This window comes from Delphinus delphis, chromosome 10 (assembly GCF_949987515.2).
Source record: "Delphinus delphis chromosome 10, mDelDel1.2, whole genome shotgun sequence".
In the NCBI taxonomy this organism is placed as follows: domain Eukaryota; kingdom Metazoa; phylum Chordata; class Mammalia; order Artiodactyla; family Delphinidae; genus Delphinus; species Delphinus delphis.
The window spans coordinates 381,141-402,447 of NC_082692.2; the positions used below are offsets into that span (position 1 = coordinate 381,141).

General features: G+C 41.7%; 1 protein-coding gene across 7 annotated transcripts in view; it reads right to left on the minus strand.

Annotated features, from left to right (window-relative positions):
• EXOC2 (exocyst complex component 2) overlaps window positions 1-21,307 on the minus strand; it is a 154,752-nt gene that overhangs the window by 83,510 nt on the left and 49,935 nt on the right. For all 7 annotated transcript variants that reach the window (XM_060023750.2, XM_060023749.2, XM_060023751.2 and 4 more), the window contains 5 exons: window positions 21,159-21,283; window positions 11,507-11,587; window positions 3,600-3,745; window positions 3,384-3,465; window positions 2,544-2,646 (listed from right to left, as the gene is read on the minus strand). In XM_060023750.2, coding sequence (XP_059879733.1) covers window positions 2,544-2,646; window positions 3,384-3,465; window positions 3,600-3,745; window positions 11,507-11,587; window positions 21,159-21,283 — 537 coding nt within the window. The remainder of the gene's footprint in view (window positions 1-2,543; window positions 2,647-3,383; window positions 3,466-3,599; window positions 3,746-11,506; window positions 11,588-21,158; window positions 21,284-21,307) is intronic.

The window sequence follows — 21,307 nt, forward strand, 5'->3', positions numbered from 1 at the left end:
GGAGGCTGGCTGTGCTGAGAGTCTGGCAAATCAATTACCAGCATCCCCAGGAGGATCTAACAGGTGACGTTCAGCAAAGCCTTCAAAACCTAATCTGAGTCTTCCCCTCACACAGGCTTTCCTCTTCTATCCTCTGGAATGTAAATATGACAAATAGTACATTGTGTCATTTCTTTCCCCAAAACGTGAGCTTCCACCCTTCCTGCCAGGGCGGGACTGTCTGCCGGAGGTGCCCTCAGACAGGTCCTGCTGCACCTCCTGACGCTGGCACTCAACAGCAACCTCAGATCGGCAGCAGCAGTAAATATGGCACCGTCCCTGTCGGAGGGCGGCTTCCCTCCCTCTGTGTGCACACACCACCAGCAGCACACAGAGGGGCCGTCACAGGGCTCGCTCTCGAGCAGTACAGCAAGATCAACATGCCTTTCTGCTCAGCATCTTCTCAGATTATGTCCTTTTAGTATGCTGACTAGGTCCTCCCAAAATTTAATAATAATCCTCTTTCTATCATCTTGCTAATGGGTATTACATAAAAGAGTTTTATAAAGAAAGATAAATTTCTTGTCTCAGAAACTCTGCAGTGTCTCAGTTCAAAAGCACAACTTGTGCTAGGCTCTTCCTTGGTTAAATGACTTAATGCAATGAGCGTCTTCTTTTCTTTTAGTTTGTAGTTTCATTTCAAAGATCTTGGCTTAGCATATGATACAGGTTATTGCTATTTCTTTTAAATACGTGTTATCCGAGAACACTTTTTAAAAAACATTTTTAAAGGGCAGAAGGTAAGGAATGTTAATTATGATGAGCATAGGCTCAAAATTTTTAAATTTAAGAATTAAAGTAGTTAGCCATACTCGAACATGATTTTTAACAATTACCAAGGACAGAATCACACTGGCATGGAAGAAGTATGTGGTACTTTGCTTCTTACTTGAGCTACTAGCCTCACCAGAGTAAGGAGAGTGAAAAGAATCAGGATGTCTTTAGGTAGATACAGCAGTGAACAACAGCACAACAACACAGGGGTAATCTGACTTGCTCATTCCCTGCGCAACCTGGTTACGTGAGAGCTAAGAGATGGGAGTTTTGCTGATGATAAAGCTGAGAGTCTCACCCCCACTTGGTGCTCAAAGGACTGCGCACCATAGATTCCAAAGTCCAACAGATATTTGGCCTGGTTGTGATGTTGTTTTTCCTATTCATTAATAATGAAACCCGTAATTTAAGAAGGATGATAAAATCGCTCAGTATCTTCTCAAAGTATCAAAAATAAAATAATGATTAAAAAATAAGTAAATGACTTGACATTCTCAGTGACATTCTTGTTCTTTTCCCTTTAAAATGACAGGGAATAAAACATTAAATAGGCCATTTTAAAGAATCTTTTTTAACACCCACCATCTTTTAAACGGTATCCAGTAGGTTAACCAGTCACAGGAACTGTACATGAGTAATCTACATAAATGGTAACTCGCTACACAAAGAAATCCTGCACTCAATAAGGCTTAACGTATGACTATCAGCAAATGAAAAAGAGTAAGTGTAAACAGGTAAATAGACACAAAGCCCGATTAGTGAAGCAACACAGCAGAACACAGACAAGATGCTAACCAGCTATGTTTCCTACATGAGAGATTAACCTTCCTGGAACTCTGTTACTTTACATGTTAAAAAAAAAAAAAAAAAAAAAAAGGCGGTTGGATAACTAACGTGCAGTTTATTCGCAGCATTAGAGTTCTATGATTCTACAGGCCAGAAAAATCTCCCAAATGCATTCTTTCCTCTGGGGGCACTTAGAGAAAAGCAAAGACAGGCTGTGAAGCCAGACAGACAGGGAGGCCTGTGGCGGTGCGTGCTGAGCAGCGACCGCTCTGAGTCCCGGGTCCTCACCTGCGCGCCAGGTGTGATGCAGACACCGCATGGCGGCTGTGAGGCTCAGACACAGCTGCGCAGGCTTGTTTGGGGGGGGCAGTCAGCAGTTCCAGCGCCCCTGCGCCTGCTGAAGCCCCTCCCTCTCGGGCAACATGGTTCCCTCTATGCTGTGGTGTCCATGGCTTTTGCTGTTACTGCTGTCTTTTTCACGTAAGCCCTCCCACTTCCCTTTCAAGACTGAAAGCTTTCAGAATTTTCTCTGCTGCTGAGCCCTGGCCACTCTCGGGGCACCAGACACCCTCCCGCCTGTGGGACAGTGCCACCCTCGAAGCCAGTCAGGGAGTCCCCACCTGCGGGGGCCCACGGGGAGGGCCCCGCAACCCCAGGCTGGGGAAGGTGCTGTGGACGGGAGGAGAGGTGCAATGAGGCTACTTTTCCTTTCTCCAAACCGGCAGGATTTCCTTGCCTTTAAAGAGTGAGGGCTCCCAAATTTTTGAGTACACAGAAGAATTTTGGTGTCCTACACTAGGTATCCCTAAACTTCTGCTACTTGTCTTCCCTTTTACCGTTTCATCAGTCTCCCAATTTCCCCCAAATCAGCTTCAAGAGTTACATGATGTATGCAGCACTATCCAGACACATGTGATTTGTCAAAATTCTTGCAGAAGGTTTACCTTATATAACGTTTTTGGTCATGTAAGGTCGATGGTGTCTCAAGCAACTTATCCAGAAGTAATTCTCTCAAAGCTTCAATCCGTGTTTCTACTTCAGCATAATCTGTTTAAAAAGGAAAGAATTACACAACTTACAGAATGAAAATTTAAAATCCAATTACGGAAAGCAGAACAGTGGCTGCCTTGGGGTAGAGGGGCGACTGAGAAGAGGCAAGAGGGAAATTTCAGGAGTGATGAAAACGCTCTCTCCAGGGTGTGGGTTCCATGGGCGTGGGTATTTGTCAAACTCACTGAGCTGCAACATGTAAGCCTGTGCATATCACTGCATGTAAATTTATCACAATAAAAATAAAATTATTTACAAATTTAATCAAGCCCTGTGATATTTCTCCTAGTTAATAAGGCATGACCATAAGGCATTTTAGGCTTTTCTTATTTTCTGTAACTCTAGCCTTAGAGATAATTTCAAAAGTTGTTTAGTTTACTTTAAAGTAGGGTTAGAATTCATAAATATATTGGTCTTTCTGAAGAGGGAAGATTAAAATGTAGATTTATGTTTCTGTAAAATATCTATAATTGATTCTTTCCAGTAGAAAAGACTTTAAATAGCAACATGATTAACAAGCAGCAAAGAATGTCCAAGACTAACCTATCCTACAGTTTTCACTCCATCTTAGTAAGAAAAGCCATCCTGTTACTTCTGAAGTAACTGTCTTACACCTGAGAAAGGGCACCATATAAACAAAAACTAAAACGAATGTAACATTCTTTGCAGACTACATTCCACATTCTTCCTGTAAAAGCAAAGTAGAAAATCTAAAAGTAATAAACAAATCTTACATTTCTTGAAAACTTGCACCTCCGTTTTCCCAAAAAGTGACTTGGCCTTTTCATAATCATTAATAACCACATCATAATCACCCTTTAAAATAAAGAAACATTTTGGAGACTGTCAGTAAAGTTTAATGAAGACATTTGGTTAAGATAAAAAACATCTTAACAACTCTTTAAAATTTATGACATCTACGACCATAGGTACACAAATATGCACTCTACCTTCTGGATATTCCTTTCAATACTTAGAGGAAGGTTGAAGAGAAACTTAAATCGCTGCAGCACATTGAGCGCATTTCTAGTGGAATCCGCCTTGTCCTTACGACCCAAGACTTCTTGAAATAATGTGTCTGCGGTGTTACTTGCTCCTATTTTAAAAGGACAAAAAGAAACTTAGATAAAAACTAATTTTAATCAGAAAATGTGTCACTGGACAAAAGAAATAAAATGTTAAGACTGCTATTGCACTTAATATTAAAACTCAGTAAACTTTTCTAAAAGTCAGCTATATTGGAGTTTTTTTTTACGATTTGCTAAAATACAATTTCCTTTTTGCCTCTGAAGTCTTTTCATATGTGCATACCAGTTAATGGTATCCAATTAAGAATAACCACACTTACCGGGCCCAAATAAATTGTCTAATGTCAATCTACGTTTATTTTAGCTTCTTTTAAGTTTTACAGCATTATGGAACCTTAGGTTATTTCATTAATTCAGACAACAGGTTAAAACCCACACACATACACGCGTGCACACACAAGTACACTAGTTAAATTCTCTGGATTCAATATTTACAGATCCATAGTAATAAAAAAAAACGGAAAAAATTTTTCAGAAAAGTTGTTCAAAAGAAATATTTTAGACCTAATCCTACTTCTACATAAAATTATCTAATTATGTAGCAGGCACAAAAAATGATATAAGCAATTTAAAGTGTCAAACTTTAACACACCACTATTAATGAATATTTCTTAAATCAGCTTAATATTTCTTAAAATGATACGCAGACTGGACATTCTATATATATGTATTTTTTTTACCTTAAAGACCTCAAACTCTATGAATCACTGTATGAAAGAGTTTCTTTATCTAAAACAAAATTTACCGTGTACAAAAATAGTTAAGCTTTTTCAACTTGTGAATTATTTTTAATTAGTCACAAGGAAAGGGAAGAAAAAGGATAAACTTTTTTTGGCTGTTTGACCACTGCTCATAAAAAGTTTCTACATTATCTGGTCTAGTGACTATACTTTAAGCAAAGATGAAAAAAAACGACCTCAGTCTCGCTGGGTGGCTGGCATGCCGCATTCTCTGGTCCACACTGTGGGTGGCCTGAGTGTGTTAAAAGTCATCTTTGTAACATAATTGTTTTATCTAAATAATGTTTAAATTCTGTTGAAATTTTAAAGGCCTGGTATAAAAACTTTGTTTTGTCAGGACAGCTATTTTCACCACCTGCTATTTAATGTAGAATACTAAATTTCTACTCTGAGAAAAAAAATATATTCCTTTCTTGCCACCAAACCATATAATGATGACTAAATGAATACTGGAAATGTGATTAAGGTTAAAAGTATTTTTCTTGGAAGAAAATTAATATTAAGCATTTGTTTATCATTTAGAAATAAACTTCACGAATTGAGGCTTCATGAATGAATTAGATACGTGAATGGGGACTGAATATTTTTAAAGGTTGATTACTTATGTGTGCGCTGCGGATGTTAAATCCCCAAGCACTTTCTCTACAATGAAGGAGTACAAGATATCAAAACTAGATTTTTTTTCATCTTATTTTAAAGACAATAAAAAAATACAAACTAATAATTTCAAACTCCCCTAAAAGTTATAACAAGCACAGGTAGAAAATTTGCTTAAAATTAAATAAAATATAAATATTTAATACAGAAAAACTTATAGGCAGAAATTATAAACTATAAAATTAAAATTTAATTTAGTTACACAAAAATGTATACATATAGAGAATTCTAATTTACGTACAAATTTTAAGTCATGAAATTATGATTTTAATTTATAGATAATTTCTGTCCATAAATTATTCTGTTGCAAACTTTACTGCATTCACAATAAAATTCTGGGAGTTCATAGCTCTGATAACTGGATGATTATAGACAGTAAGAAACGAAACGAAAGCAGGGAAACCGAGATTTGTGCAAGCGGATAAAAAAGCAGCAGCAGCTCACCAGCCACACCTGAGGGCAGCTGAGAGGAGAAGGGCGCGCTGGCCCCACGAGCGGAGGCAGGGCCGCCCTGAAGGCCACCTGTGCCAGCCCACGAGCAGCCCTGGGCACGTGCAGGCTGAAGGCTCTCCCCTTCCCCCCGCAGGGACACTGCGTCATGGTCTGGGGGATGGATGCCCCCCCTGCACTGACAGCAATGACACTGGCCTCAGCTGGGCTGGCAGGGCAGTGATATTTTCCTCAGCATGAGACAGGGAGATGCGGATGGACCCGGAGGGCTCCACGCCACGTGCAGTCACAGGAAGACAGACCCTGAGTGGCTCCACTTACACGTGGAGCCTGAAAAGCCGAGCTCTTGTAAGCAGGCCGGGCTGGGGCCTCGGGGAGATGGATGCGCTCTGAGGATGTGATGCACAGCATCGGAAACAGAGCTAACAATGCTGTACTGTAGCCTGAAAGTGGCTTCAAGAGGAAATCTCAAACATTCTCATCACAAACAAATGGAATTACGTGGGGTGACAGCGCTGGCGGGGGTGGGGGTGGGGTGAACACGCGGCATCACAGACAGGTATCTAACCATCACACTCCGCACCTTAAACTTGCACAATGTCCTGTGTCAACTATATCTCAGCAGAGCTGGAGAATAAGATGGGAAGACAAGTCACTGCAGTACTGCCCACTGACCAATCAAACTCATACCTGCCCTCAAAGATGGAAAAACACTGTAACTGTGCCAGGAACCCGTCATCCACAAAAGCTAGTCATGTACTTCTGATGGCGCCTGGTCATTTCAAGCATGTTTATTAAAGTAAACACGAAGCTCTCTCTGGCCCCTTTTCATGGCACTGGCACCCAGCACAGAGGACAGTACGGGTGATGTATAACCTGCGTCTCTGCTTGATGGGAGCTGGGGGGAGGGGGGGATGGGAGGAGGCTTCCCCCTACACACTCACGACACAATTTACCCCAGGAACAATGAAGCTGAATGAAATTTAAGGTAACTTTTCAACGTATACTTAAATTCATAGCAAAACCAGGACACAAAGAGACTGAACAACCTACTGTATGTCTCGTTTCTCTTAACAGACTCCAGAAAACGGCCAGACAGGCAGCTATCTGACATTACAGGGCGACATTACATGAACAAGGTCACTACCTGAGTCACCTAGTGCTTGTTCCCAGCCAGGCCTGACGCTGGGGTCCTACAAACCGCTGTCACGTCACCAGTGCACACTTCTACTGGTTTCTCTTCTGGTCTCTATCCAGCTCCCTCCAGTGCATTCTCTGGACAGATGACAGAATGTTTTTTTAAAAGTTCACCATGTGAATTCCTTATGTAAAATCCTCCCACGGCTCACCAGTATTCTCAAGATAAAGACAAACTCCACAACGCCGCACAGAGAGCTTGTCATGAGCAGACCCCTCTACCCGGCAGCCTCAGCCCTCACGTCTGCACCCCAGGGTACTCGGTCCTGCTTCATGGCCCACAGCCATCTCCCCTGAGGTCAGCGCCTTCCTCCTCGCGCGGCCTGCCCCGCCCGGGATGCACCTGGGCCCACTTAGTGCCCACCGGCCAATGTCAGCCTGCCTGGCCTGTCCCCCTCCTCTCCTGAGGCTCGCAGTCCTCCCCCGTCCTCCCTCCATCGGGGCTCCGGGACCCCTACCAGCAGAGCACTGTCACACCACAATTTAATCCCCTACCTATCTGGTCCTACTTTTTCACTGGATTATAAACTCTCGGAAGCAAAGCACAAAGTTTCATCCTCCTGTCCCTGAAGAGGAATAAGAGTGCTCAATAAACGCTTACAGGGCAAGTGCCAGAAACCAGCCTCAGAACCAGTGCCCAGGACTCTGTCCCCTGAGGGAGAGACAGCACAGAGCCCATGTGCAGGACCACGTCAGTGATCGGGCAGCTGAACCGAGCAGAGCAAGCAATCCTAATAATCAATGCGAAAACGACGCTTGTTCTGTGACTTAGAAAATTTTTGCTGAAACATTAAAAACTTGCTTACTGTTGGTTATAGATCAATAAGAAAATGAAAAAACAGTAAAACTAATTTTTATTTAGCACACTATAATAAAAAACATTAGAAACTGAAAATTCAATGTTTAATTTCTTTGTAAAATTTATCATCAAGATAGCCCGCCTCTTCTTGTCATAAAGTTTACAGCACGTATCAAGCATCTTTTCTGCGCTCTGACAAACAATGACGCTCGTTTCCACGTCTGTCTGCTGTACTTCCAGCTTCACTGGTCAGCTCTGAGCGCTCCGTCGGCCTCACTCCCTCTGGGACAGCCTTACCTCCTCGTCACACCTTCCTGGCTTCGGTGGGGAAGGCCACCCTCACTGAGCTCCTCGGGCCTCCCAGTGTCCACACCCCACCACAGCCACTTCTACAACCCAAGTCGTGCTGGATTTGAATTCCACTCACACTGTCATCACTTTCCCTTTTCTGATGCACTTTCATCTCTGTGGGCCAACTTCCCCTTCTGAGTCTCCATGTCTGCGAAATGTCTGCAAGCTTCTCTCTGGGAGACGAGGAGGCTGCCCACAGGCACACTCTGCTGTCTGAGCAGGACCTGGCAAGCGTCTGCAGTGGGTCCCCCCGACTCTGCAGGAAGAGCAGCTGGGCATGTTACTGCCGAACGTTCAGTGGACCGCAGAGCTAGCAACCAGGTGTGTGCTTGATGCAACGTGGCAAGAATACTGGTCACTGAAACCCACGCATCCCAAACCAGCAAGGCAGTCTGTAGTTTAAAGCGCAGGCTCAGAGCCAGATGCACAGACACAGATCCCAGCTCTGCCACTTACTGCTGACGTGACTTTAGGTAACGCGTTCAATCCTTCTGAGCCTCAGTTTTTCGTCAATAAAATGCGGGTTACAGCACAAGCCTCCCGGGGTTACCGCAGGGGCTGAGCATCTGTGGACTGTGGGAGCAAGCCCTGACACCAGTGAGGGGCACAGAGGTCTAGCTGTCCCAGCTCTGGCGACACACACCTAGACCACAGGGTCCCTCCCCGCACCTGCCTGCCTAGCCCAGCCGCACCAGCCACACGGGGCTACTTCGACTTAAAAGCCAAATTATTAAGATTGAATAAAAATTAAATTCCTCAGCAATACTAGTTCCATTTTAAGTGCTCAAGAGCTACATTTCCATCATGGCAGAAGTTCTGTTGGACGGTGCTGTTCTATGCTCTTGGAACAGGTAACAACACAGAGTGAGATATGTGGATCTGATAGAAATTAACAGTCATCACTTCATCACTGGCTTGAAATCAAGAAGGAATTATTAAATACCAAGGCAAATATGAGAAGCATGTATCAGTGAAAACAAAAAAGAATTTCAATGAAAGGCTTCAACATTGATAAATTCTGAACAAAAGGGACTGAATTTCTTAGTCAACATCACCCTTTAGAAACAAAGTGGAAAAGGTTGCCCAAATTTAAAAAACTTTCATTTAAAATAACTCAGGGAAAATGCACATAAGTTAGTATGTAATTATACACAAGATTAAAGCATTAATATAATCTAAGCAGATGTAGAGAATGGACTTGAGGACACGGGGAGGGGGAAGGGGAAGCTGGGACGAAGTGAGAGAGTGGCATGGACATATATACACGACCAAATGCCAGTGGGAAGCAGCCGCATAGCACAGGGAGATCAGCTCGGTGCTCTGTGACCACCTAGAGGGGTGGGATAGGGAGGGTGGGAGGGAGATGCTAGAGGGAGGAGACACGGGGATATATGTGTACGTATAGCTGATTCACTTTGTTACACAGCAGAAACTAACACACCACTGTAAAGCAATTATACTCCAATAAAGATGCTAATAAATAAATAAATGGAGAAACAGAAATTCAAAACAAAGAAAAAATATATAATTTAAGCAAACCAGACTACATTTGCACTCCTGCAAAATTTCTGTTTCAGTTCCCCAGCGGTACAGCTCCTGAAGATCGGTGAATCGGTGACCTGGGCACGCCGTCGGGGCAGGGGACCTGCTTGTTGGGCGGCAGCCACATCCCTCCCAGCTCCAAGCTCGACGCTGGACCCTGCACGGCACTTGACACAACCAGTCTTACAAATGTTCGCCAAGCTGACCTAAACTAACACGACTTACCCTAAGATAGCAAACATCAACATCCAGTTGACATAAAAGTGTTTCTAGGAAAAACGGATTGTTACAAAGGAATATAATCTACAGGAAATTTTTATCCCAGAAAAGTCCTGAGTCTCAAAGAAGTGACACTCACGTTAAGCCAACTTTACCCAAAAAAGAGCAAATTTCAGTAGAAAGGTAAAAGGACACATTTCTAGAAAAAGTTTGTGCTTATAAAGGAACAGAAGTAAAACCATTTCCCTTACAAATTTTATACCACAAGTCCCAAAGGAGAATTACCTAAACTACTGAAAAGAAAAAAATTACATTAACGTACTATGCCAGGGCTCACCCATGAAACAGATCATGATTTTTTCCAAACCTGAGCAAATATCCATTTTCTTCTACTGATACAATGAGATACTTACTAAGCCAGATTGTTCTCACAAGCCACCTTTTAAAAGTTACTGACATAATCTTTTTTTTAAACAGATATCATGGTTTGACGGCAACTTCTCCAGGGAAAATAACATCCCTAAACAGAAAATATCCATCCAAGACCTTAAAATGTCTATGTTAATATAGAAATAGCTTTAGTAAATGCTCACTTGGGCTGAATTCAGAATATAGCCATTTGAACAAAGCTGGTGACTTGGTTCTCAGATGAGAACGAGGAACGAGGTAAAATCCCAAGGCAAAATGGTGATGATGATGATAGTAATACCAACAACCAGAGACCAAAAAATTTAAAGTGCTGTTAAACTCATAAATTTTGGGATGAAATCCAAGTGCTCAAATTCTACTACCAAGGAAAGCCTGTATCAAATTAAAGCTTCTTTCTAGGAAACACTTTTATTATTAGAGCTATCCCCAGGTTTAGATATTTGTCATTGACAAATAGATATTTACAAAAAAGCTCAGAAACTTTTGCTGATGGGACTAAATTAAGCTAGACGTGCAAAACTGACTTGCTATCACAGTCCTGCATTTATAGAATCACTAAAGAGCCGATGCCGGGGTTCTTAAATGTTTCCGTTATTCTCGAGCCTACTCTACCTCCTGGAGAAATCATATGCTATATATGCTTATACTTGAAGACTAGGAGAGTCCCCTGGGCGTTACTGCTCCTTGTCAAATGTTTTTACTACATACGTGGAAGAGAATAATTTACTTTTAAGCCACTAATATTATCATAGGGATTGATTTATCTGATGAGTTTCTTCTAAATCAGTAGGATAAGTAGCTGCAAGTACAGATGTCAGAAAAAAGAAGGGGAGGTGGACAGGGCCTCAAATTGCATGTATCAGTTTCTCTTGGCCTACAATTCCTACAAAATGTCTCAGAGTTGGAAACACTCAAGTATGCAGCTGCCTTAAAGTTGTTTTGGAAAAAGGTAAGGCACAAATAAATAGACAGCAGCTCGGTATCTGTCACTCTAGTAGCTGATGTTATCTGCATTGACGATGGCACGTTCTTGAAGATGCTTTTTCAGGTTTTGGTCAATGACAATCTTGGTTACTGCTGCAGCATTTTTCTATCTTTGATGATGCTATTTATATTCTGGCCTCCTTTATGGTAACAAATTTTACTTTTTAAGAAGTACACTGGCTTGCTTTCAAATGATGAGTTCTCATAAATAAAATGCAAACAGAAAGAGAACATTCATTTTCAATGTTTTTATTTCCCTTTATGTTCATTAAATCACTACTATTTAGAAATAAATACTAAAATACAACTTACTGCCTTGTTCTGTGAAACCAGGTCCAAGAACTGTATCAAAGCGTGTTATGAAGTCCATAAATAGTTTTGGGTAGTAGGACAAAACTTACTGTTCAGAACATTCTCCAGTTTCTGCGTCATGGATCCTTCAACTTTTTCCGTTCCATCCGCTTCTAGTTTCTGATGGATGGCTAGAAAAAAGGATCTAGTTAAAATATAGGCTATTTTAATGGGTGGGAAAACATTACGTCAAAATGACGTTTTTAAACAGCATAAAAAATGGTCATATTTTCAGTGCTAGAAAGAAGCACAAACACAAAAACTCTGCACAAACTCTGCAAAGTAACCAGCAGACACCAGTATTAAGTCATGGTAGTTTAATGCTATTAAAATAGTACATAATACACATACTTAATCATCTGATCACCAAGGCTGAGTGGTAAAGACGGTTGAATTAAAAACGAAAAGTGAGGCTTAAATAACTAATATCTTTGATATCTGGCCATAAGAAAGTCATTCTATTTCTCAGTTTCACCAACTACAAAATAGAAATACTACTATTTGATATCTATCAACCTCAAAATATTTAATTTCAGCCTTGGGATTTAACATGGCAAAATACATATTATACATATTCTATTTAGTCTGTAATTATTTCCCTGGAGGTTCTCAAGAAATATCTAGTAACATCTACCAATACGTCAATTTGTGGATGTACGAATTACACTGGAGTTGTTTGCTAACACTGACGCACATCTGAATGACTCTGATAAAGAGTATTAGGAAAGCGTTAATTTATATTTAAAAACTTTTACCTACTGAAGAGGAGGCTTTAAACAGCAGATCAGGCTTGCTCAGGTGACTCATTAAGAAAAATTTCAAAACAAATCTCCAAATACAATTGCAAATGCAAAACTGTGACACAGTAAAAGTAATAAAAATAGCAAGGCACATATTATCGAGACATGACCATAAGCAGAGCACCATGATAAGTTTCTAACGCACGACGCACATCTGGTAAGAAGCCAATGATGAGCTTCTAATGTTATTTCTATTTCATAGATGGGAAAACCACAGCTCAGTAAAATTAAATAAGTTGACCAAGGTCACAAAGCCAAACCCCAAATTTGAGCTCAAGCGGTATGATCCCAGGACCAGAAGCTTCACCACATCCTGCCCACACTGCATGGACAGGTGACCCAAACCCCCTCAGCCTTTGTTTCCACATCTGTAAACTGGGAACAACAGAACTACTATGTCAGTGGGGAACTGCATTCAGTTGCAAATACAAGACTTCTTTCCAAAATAACAGCTGCTGAGACAGCCAGGATTCTATGCCTTTCCCGGACATGCTCCAGCACACACTCCGCTGCAGGACAGCTCACTCCCCAGCATCCCGGCAGGACTCCAGGGCAGCAGCACTCCAGGACATGAGCTCTTCTCTAACATTCAAACTCCTCCTTAGAAGGAACTGACAGGTTCTGCCTCAACCCACCAGTCAGGAGTGGCAGATTTACAGGGGAAAAAAGTCTGTCTAAGCAAAACTGATGGAAAAAAAAAAAAAAAAAAACCTGATGTGTGTTTCTTTAATCAATTACAATTTAGTTGGTTTCCCTTGACTCACTGGTTAGGGAATTCTGGGTCAAATGAGCTTTGAACATCGACGACTTCTTTTAATTAGTTTCTACTCTTAATCTTGTCCTTTTTTATACTTTTTTGTAAAACAACCTCAAATTTTGCATGAAACTCTAAAAATATATTACTTCTCTGTTGAAAAAAACACATTCATAGGAAGAAAAATATATATATTTGGGGGGAAAAACCAACTACTGCATTTTTAATTGTCTTGGTTGATTCAGGAATGAAAAGTTATTCATCTAATATTTTAAATTTGGATTATGTGATGACATAAAACATTTCCACATACCTTGAACTGATTAAGTTAAATGGAAAAGAACTTTCCTATCTTTAAGGAATGGAGATAAAAAAGCCCAAATATTAAAAAGCGAAACTAGAAGGACGCCTATGTTTCAAACAAGCACATCTGTTCGCACTGCTCCTGAGCAAAGGCTGCTGTGTTTCTGACAGTCCTGGCTGGAAGGGAGCCAGTGGCCACGTGGCATGTTATTAGGTGGTCATCGCTCCCGGTCTATCGGTGGCAGTTAAAAGGTTACACCTGAGAGCTTCTGCTCGAATGCTGCTTCTAAGTCAGAGTCTGCGCTAAATGAGTCCCCAGCCACATTCTCTGCTACTGACAGGCCCCTCGCCACTCCACAGGTCCAGGCTGCTGCATGGCTCACAGCCCTGTTCTGCCACAAAGCGGCTTCCTGGGCCCATCTCCACACAGCAGACCCGTCAGGCTGTCAGCCAGCATGAGGACCCAGAGACACTAGGATCTGATAAAGGCAATCCTATTTTCCAGAAAACTAATGCAAATAACCCAAGGTCTGGGTCACTTGACCTTTTATTTTCTCTGAAAACATTTTTAAATAGTATAACTCAATAAGCAACTTGGGGGCTTCCCTGGTGGCGCAGTGGTTAAGAATCCACCTGCCAATGCAGGGGACACGGGTTCGAGCCCTGGTCCGGGAAGATCCCACATGCCACGGAGCAACTAAGCCCTTGCGCCACAACTACTGAGCCTGCGCTCTAGAGCCCGCGAGCCACAACTACTGAGCCCTCACGCCACAACTACTGAAGTCCGTGTGCCTAGAGCCTGTGCTCCGCAACAAGAGAAGCCACCGCGATGAAATGCCCGTGCACCGCAAAGAAGAGTAGCTCCCGCTCACCACAACGAGAAAGCCCGCACTCCGCAACAAAGACCCAACGCAGCCAAAAATAAAGTAATTAATTTAAAAAAATTGTGACCTTGATAAGCAGGAAAACCTCAAGAAAAAAAAAAAACTCAGTCCACAGTCACAGGCTTGTTACAGTTGCTCGTGTATTAAAACTTAAATATGTGAAGCAGCTGAACACCATAAATCTATATTTGGGAAACAAAAAAGTGTATGTGCAAGTTCTACTCAAAGAAAAATCAGTTACTGGAAGATTGCCTACTGATTCAAAGAAATGATTTGTTTTATTGAACTCTGACAGAAGAATGTAGACATCGAATTTTCTAATTTCAATTTAAGAATTCATAATATTTATGTAAGCATTTACATAACGCCATTATTAGGTGAGCACTAAGGAAAGGCATGAGTGCAGGTGGAGTCCCTCAGGAGTGTCAGGCACACGGCCATCCACAAGCTAGCTGCAGGCTCTAACCACTGAATGCTGTGACCGGCCTGGGTGCGGCAGGCATTTCAGGCTACACCAGAGACTGGCAAACTACTTTTGTAAGAAACACACTGTAAATACTGAGGCCTTTGGGGGCCACAGGGGGCCTCTAGCACACATTCTTCTCCCTTGTTTTCTTAAACAACTCTTGAAAAACAGGCATGTTCAGCTCCTGACGTGTACAAAGACAGGTGTGGCCCAACTTGGTCGAGTTGCCGACCTCTGAGGATAATACTAAGATAGGACAGTAGGCAGGGTTAGGTTGAGATGTATTAATAACTCAGATTTATATAGAACTTTTCAAACATTTAGTTCTCTACTTCTTACTCTACCAAATTTTTATCAGAGTGGCTAAATCATACATAAATTACATCTAAATTGGTTGGGTACTCTATGAATTCTTTCCTTCCTCAGTTATACTGAAAACAATAACAACATAATTCCCACTACTCCTTCGAAGACTGGCAGGTACAAAGGAGCCCACTTAGAAAAGTGGGTCCTGGATAAGCGCATGCCAAGGTTATCTGCACCCCTCAACAGAGTGGCACCCGCTCCTGGAGCAGCAGCAACGCACGGACGGAGGGAGGGCCACGCGTGTTCTGAGCAGTACGCGCTGCCACTCTGCCTGGGCCTCCTCCCTCGGCGACCCCTCACCTAGCGTATATGGTAAAGAAGGCCAGGCCCACAGCTGTTCTCACAAGGAGCAGCTGATGGGGCTGGACCTGCCACTAAAACAAATGATTGGCCAGGTGAGGGTCAGAGGGACTGAGGAACAGCCGGCCTTTCCTGTAAGGAGGCCCCACAGGCACCACCGCAACGGGGGAGAACCTGGGCTTCAAGGCTTTGAGGCCTGGAAGGGAACAGCAGGGTGACAGCCACGGGAAAGGGAAGTACGCTACTGGGAATATTTTTGCAGGATATGGTAAAGAAAAAACTATAATAATGAACACACCGAGGTTAACATTGGCAGATTAGTTATGCCAGACACGCTTCTTGCCAAATTCTAATTAAAATACTCATGGTACACAAAGGAATAAAGAAAACAGCATAAAACCTTAAAGGTAAATAAAAGCCATACGAGAAGGTAATTGCTGCCAACCGTACACTGACTGGGATGCACTGAAAAGAATCCTTGGACTGTGTATGAAAAAAGTCCACTACAGTCAAGAGAAGAACACAGCTGATATCAAAAGGGCAGAGAAAGGTATTTATCCAGCTAACTCTGTAACACAGGGTGGCCCAGACATGACACACCTGCAGACTTTTTCCCAAGTCTTCAAGACTACAGAGTCTCCCCTACTGTTCTCACCTCCAACACCCCTTTAAGGAAAGGACTGTTTAAGAACACCATTTCCCAGCACCCAGCATGCAGGAGAGGGAGGGAAATTAGCAGAGGGCTCCTCCCCTGGGCACCGTGCAGGGAAGCAGCAGGGGAAGAAGCCTCTCAGAGACACCCCAGGGAGTGACAGCTGACCGAGCGAAAGAAAAGTGTCAGAGCCTGCAGGTGTGAGTCTATAGGCTCTAAAAGCTCATCAAGTGTTGGGTAAAATGAATAAAAGCAAGACCTACATTCCAATATACCCTGAAAAGGTGTTTTGGGTTTTTTTTTTAAATAATTTAAGGCTAAACAAATATATCTTAAGCATTTAGGCAGAGAGAAAAATAAACAAGTCACCTACAAGTAATAAAGAATTACTCTGGCTCAGGATTTCCTCTCTGTGACACTAAAAGACCCTGAATCAATGTTTTAAAAGTCATTCTCTTATGGCCAAGAGACCATGCTTTGTATGAAAGCAAGAGACACTTCTGCATGCAGGAATTCAACAGATAACGCACAGAGTTACAAAACAAAAAATCCGAAGAGGAAAGATGACACATACACAACTGGCAACAAACAGTAAAGCCAATGAAATGTATGTGTATAAATGGTAAATTTTAAGTAACTGTGGTAAATATGAAATTAAATGCAAAAGACAAGAATAAATCTAGAAACAGAATCATAAAATAGAAAAGGTAAAAAAAAAAGCAGCTAGGTCTATGACTTCAGATTAAATTAAGACCAGAAAAAAGGAAAGCACATGAGGAATGCAGATGTGACAAACTGTTGTCATGCACATCAGGAGTCAGAGACAACCTGTAACAAAATGTAAGACCATTTCTTCCAAATCTGCAAACAATATGGTCCATATAGCAGAGGTAAAAATGAAAAAAAAAAATTATAGAACAAAAGGACAGAAGTTTCACTTATGATAAATGTACATGGCTTAAATTCTTCTATGAAAAGGCAGAACCTCTCAGAACGGCATAAAAGAATATAAATCCTACCATTTCTTGCTTATAAGAGAGAAACAAAATCAAAATTTCTCAAGGTTAAAAGGAACTTAATGCATAATATCATCAAGCAAATGCATACAAAAAGAAGGGTATGGAATGTTAATCCTGTACAGTAAAGAATTTAATCTCGCCCAAAGAGGGGGTTGGCCTTTGCCCTCGGCTGCTGGAAGGTCACCTCTAAGCTCTTCAAGCATCTTCTGTGATGGGGCTGCACCACACAGTCTGACAACGTGGTTTATGGTAAGGGCTTTGGTCACTTGGCATTGGCTCGATCTGCAGAGGGACTGGAGATGGAGGTCAGCTGTTGGGAGTCAGCTCGTGTCTATGTGACAGAGTCCCGATAAAAACTCCAGACCCAGGCTTGGGTGCAACACTCCACGCCACCATCTCACATCACTATCAGGAGGGTCGGTGCCACATGACTCCACCCGAGAGGACAACCAGGGCTCCCTGTGGGTGGGACTGCCTGGCCCCACCCCAGGTGCCCTTCCCCAGGCTGAGCTAAGTTGTCTCCCTTCGCTATAATAAACCACAACTGTGAGTACACAACTGTTGAGTTCTTCCCGCTGATCACCAAACCTGCGGTAGTCCTGGGAAGTGCCCCAATTTTGCAGCTATTATTATTACCTTACAGTGTAATATAGTATCAAGAGAATCCAAGCATCAAAAGTTACAAAGGAAACATGTTTTACATACAAAGAAAAACTGACAGAATCAAAATTAAAGAGGGAGATTTGTCTGGCATGTTTATTATAAATAACCTAGACTTAAATAACATAAGTAATTAATCAGGCACTGATAATAATACACCAATCAGTGTGCCCTGAAGAGAACAGGCAGTTGCAGAAAACTGGTATCTATCAAGAAACACATTTTCTTTTCATAATATAGTTAGACTAGAAACTAACTTTAAAAAACAAAAATCCACTACAAACTACTAGATCAAAGAGGAAAATTTCAAATTTTAAAAACACAGAAAAGGCATAACTGAAGAATCAACGTAAACAAAGAAGTAGGACACACGCGTGAATGAAACTGGCGACAAGGGCCTATTACAATGAATTTTTAATGACTTTTCAATTATAATGTAATTCTAAAAGGCATGAAAATCTTAATGAAATAGAGAACTTCAGGAGAAAGCCAAACCAAAATCCACAAAACACAAAAAGCAGAGATTTCAAAAGTGTATCTATATACACACTGCCAGTGTCTATATATACACCCCAGGGTCTCTCTCCAGTTAGAATAGACACTAACGTCTCCTGATGGGATAAGATCGGAAGCACACACTACCACATGTAGCCACAAGGGTCAAAACTGAATCCTAACTGGTATCCAATCAGGTAAGTCCCAGCAATACAATGGAGAGTAAAATAAGCTAATGGCACCATGAGGAAGTAATGAGTCAAATCCAGAATATGGGATATCCTACAGGACAAACAGCCTCATGTCTTCAACAAATCAATAGCATGAGAAAAACGAAGACGGGTAGCGAAGGTGAAAGGACTGTTCTAGTTTGAAAGAGCCTTAAGAGACTGAAAAACAAACAAACAAACAAACAAATGAACTGTCTGGGTCTTATGTGGATCTTGGTTTGGACAAACCAAGTAAGTGTAACTGGGGAAATTTGAATTTGGGGCCTTGAATGATACTGAAGGATTACTGGAACTTTCTGAGCTGTGGTCACGCGGCTGTGGTCGAGTACGTAACATCCTTATCAGGGGACTCACACTGAAGTGCACAGGAGAGAAAGGTCGTGCTGCCTGAGATCAGCAAAACACAAACCAGCCAACCTCAAAACCTGCGATGAGGCAAGTATGGAAAACTATGACCTGTTAAATCTAGGTGATAGGTATATACGGAAGTGATGGTACTATTCTCTCTACTCTTAGCATGCTTGAAATTTTTCATAATAGGAAAGTAAAGCTAATTACCTGAGCAGACAGTTTATTAGCTCTTTCAATGTATCAATGCTCTCAAATTTCAAATAATTCCTAATCTACATAACCCACTTCACAGTACGAACATATACTCGTACAGATCCACATGATTCTGTATAACAGTAGCACCAAAACCTGACCGAAAAAGCATTTTTTAAAACTACAGTTCAATTTCAATTAAGACTACAGTTGAAAAAATTTTTAAAGAGCTACTAATAAAACAAATCAAATGCTAAAGTATAGTAAAATAATTACTCAGAGGAGCCACCTAACGTATAAAAGATTTCTAGCACACACAACTATATACACAATATAATTCCAATTTTTTAATAGGCACTCATATAAGCTGAGGGGAAAAAAGACCAAAAGGAAATACATCAAAATGTTACTGTGATTATCCCTACAGTAGAGTTGTAAGTCATTCTTGATTATTTGTCTGTTTAATATTTTTTGTAATGTACATTTACATCAAAAAATAGAAAAGCTAGATATATGTATGTTTAAAATTTTCTAATTTACCATTAAAATCATTTTCTATATGCCACAGAGTCACTCGCTTATTGGTAGTTGGTCAGCATTATCATCTTTGCTAAACTTTAAATTACCAGTATACTTCTAGGACAAATGTCTAATAAGTGAGACTAAATTTAATGCACCAAATAAAATCTCTTGAAATCTGCCAGGAGTGAAGCCATTTACATAAGTAAAACCATAAATAAATGAATACAAGTATACATGTGTTTACAAATACATATGTTAAAAAAAAAGGGTGGAGGGCTTCCCTGGTGGCACTAGTGGTTGAGAGTCCGCCTGCCGATGCAGGGGACTCGGGTTCGTGCCCCAGTCCGGGAAGATCCCACATGCTGCGGAGCGGCTGGGCCCGTGAGCCATGGCCGCTGAGCCTGCACGTCCGGAACCTGTGCTCCGCAATGGGAGAGGCCACAACAGTGAGAGGCCCACGTACCGCAAAAAAAAAAAGAAAAAAAAGGATGGAGAGAAAAGTCAAGCATGTTTTTGCTAAGGAAATATTGTAATTACAATAGTTATGAGAATTGCTAATCACATATGGCAAATTATCATGTACACAGCTACCAGGCATATCGATAACTTCGTTCAACTCGAGAACACTAAACTCAGTTCATTTATGCTCAAGTTTCTGCTGCTGACATAGCACCACTGACAACTTAGAATATCAATAAGCACAAAGAAAGCAGCACAGCACACCATCAAAAAACGCAGGGCACAGAGACTTTATCAAAGTTTACCTGACTTCTCAGCTCCCTCCCAGGCATTCACAACTCACTCCTTCAAAGACCTAACTTCTACGTGCAGAGAGCTGTACCAGATGCACGTTTAACTTGTCAAAAGGCAACCAAGCGTGTCTGGCCCAGGAGGAGAAGCGTTTTAAAAAAGCTAATAGGACGTCCGAACTTTAACAATACAAATTAATTTAAAAAACTAAGTCTTTCTGAATTGAGGAAGGTGTGGCCTCTTAGTCTACAGTTTGGGTTATAGGTATTTAGCTATACAGGTACTTAGTTATAGGTGTCTTTGTTTTTAAAAAGAATTGGGCTAACTTTTTTTTTAATATATCTTACTTTTTACTAGATAAACAATAATTTGATTTTTATTAATTAAAGGTAGTTAAAAAGAAAAAAATAAAATAACCTATCCAACATCTTCCCTTGAAATGTCTAAAGCCATACCATTTCTATTAAATACCATTTCCTTCACATGTAAGGATGAGTATGTGGGTGAGGGAGTTAGCTACCGTGCGGGGCTGGTGGGGCGATGGCTACAAAGAAAGGACACGTTATCACCAGTTCTTCCCAGACCAAACACACAATGGGTCACATCTACAGAATTAGTCCCATGTGCAAGATACTGATGGCTGTACAAGGATTTTTAAAATTCTAGAATTCTACCCTTGGGATTTAACTCCTTATCGTCCCTGGACACCAGACACTGCGGGGAGGCAAAGTGGTCTCCTACTTCACACGTGTCTGATGGGTGAGCAAAGCCTCGGACAAATACTTAAGGTACCAAGCCTTCAAAGAGATTCCAGCCCGGCCGCAAAGACTGACTGGTGGCCACTGCAGAGCTCCGCTCCCAGGGACACAGCCTCAGCATCACAGCCTGCAAACACTCCGTACGTGCAGGGCCTGGTGTCCGTGGGGAAGCCCCAGCAGATGGCTGGGGGTCACCTTACCTGAGAGGGCGTCCTGTGCCTCAAAGAAAGTACTGAGTCCCCCTTTCACGCACGCCAGGCTGCCCTCGCTCTTCTTGTTAGCCTGTCTCTTCAGGTGGGTGACGGCCATTTTGAGCTGTTCAAAACTGAAGTGAAATGAAGAAGCCACA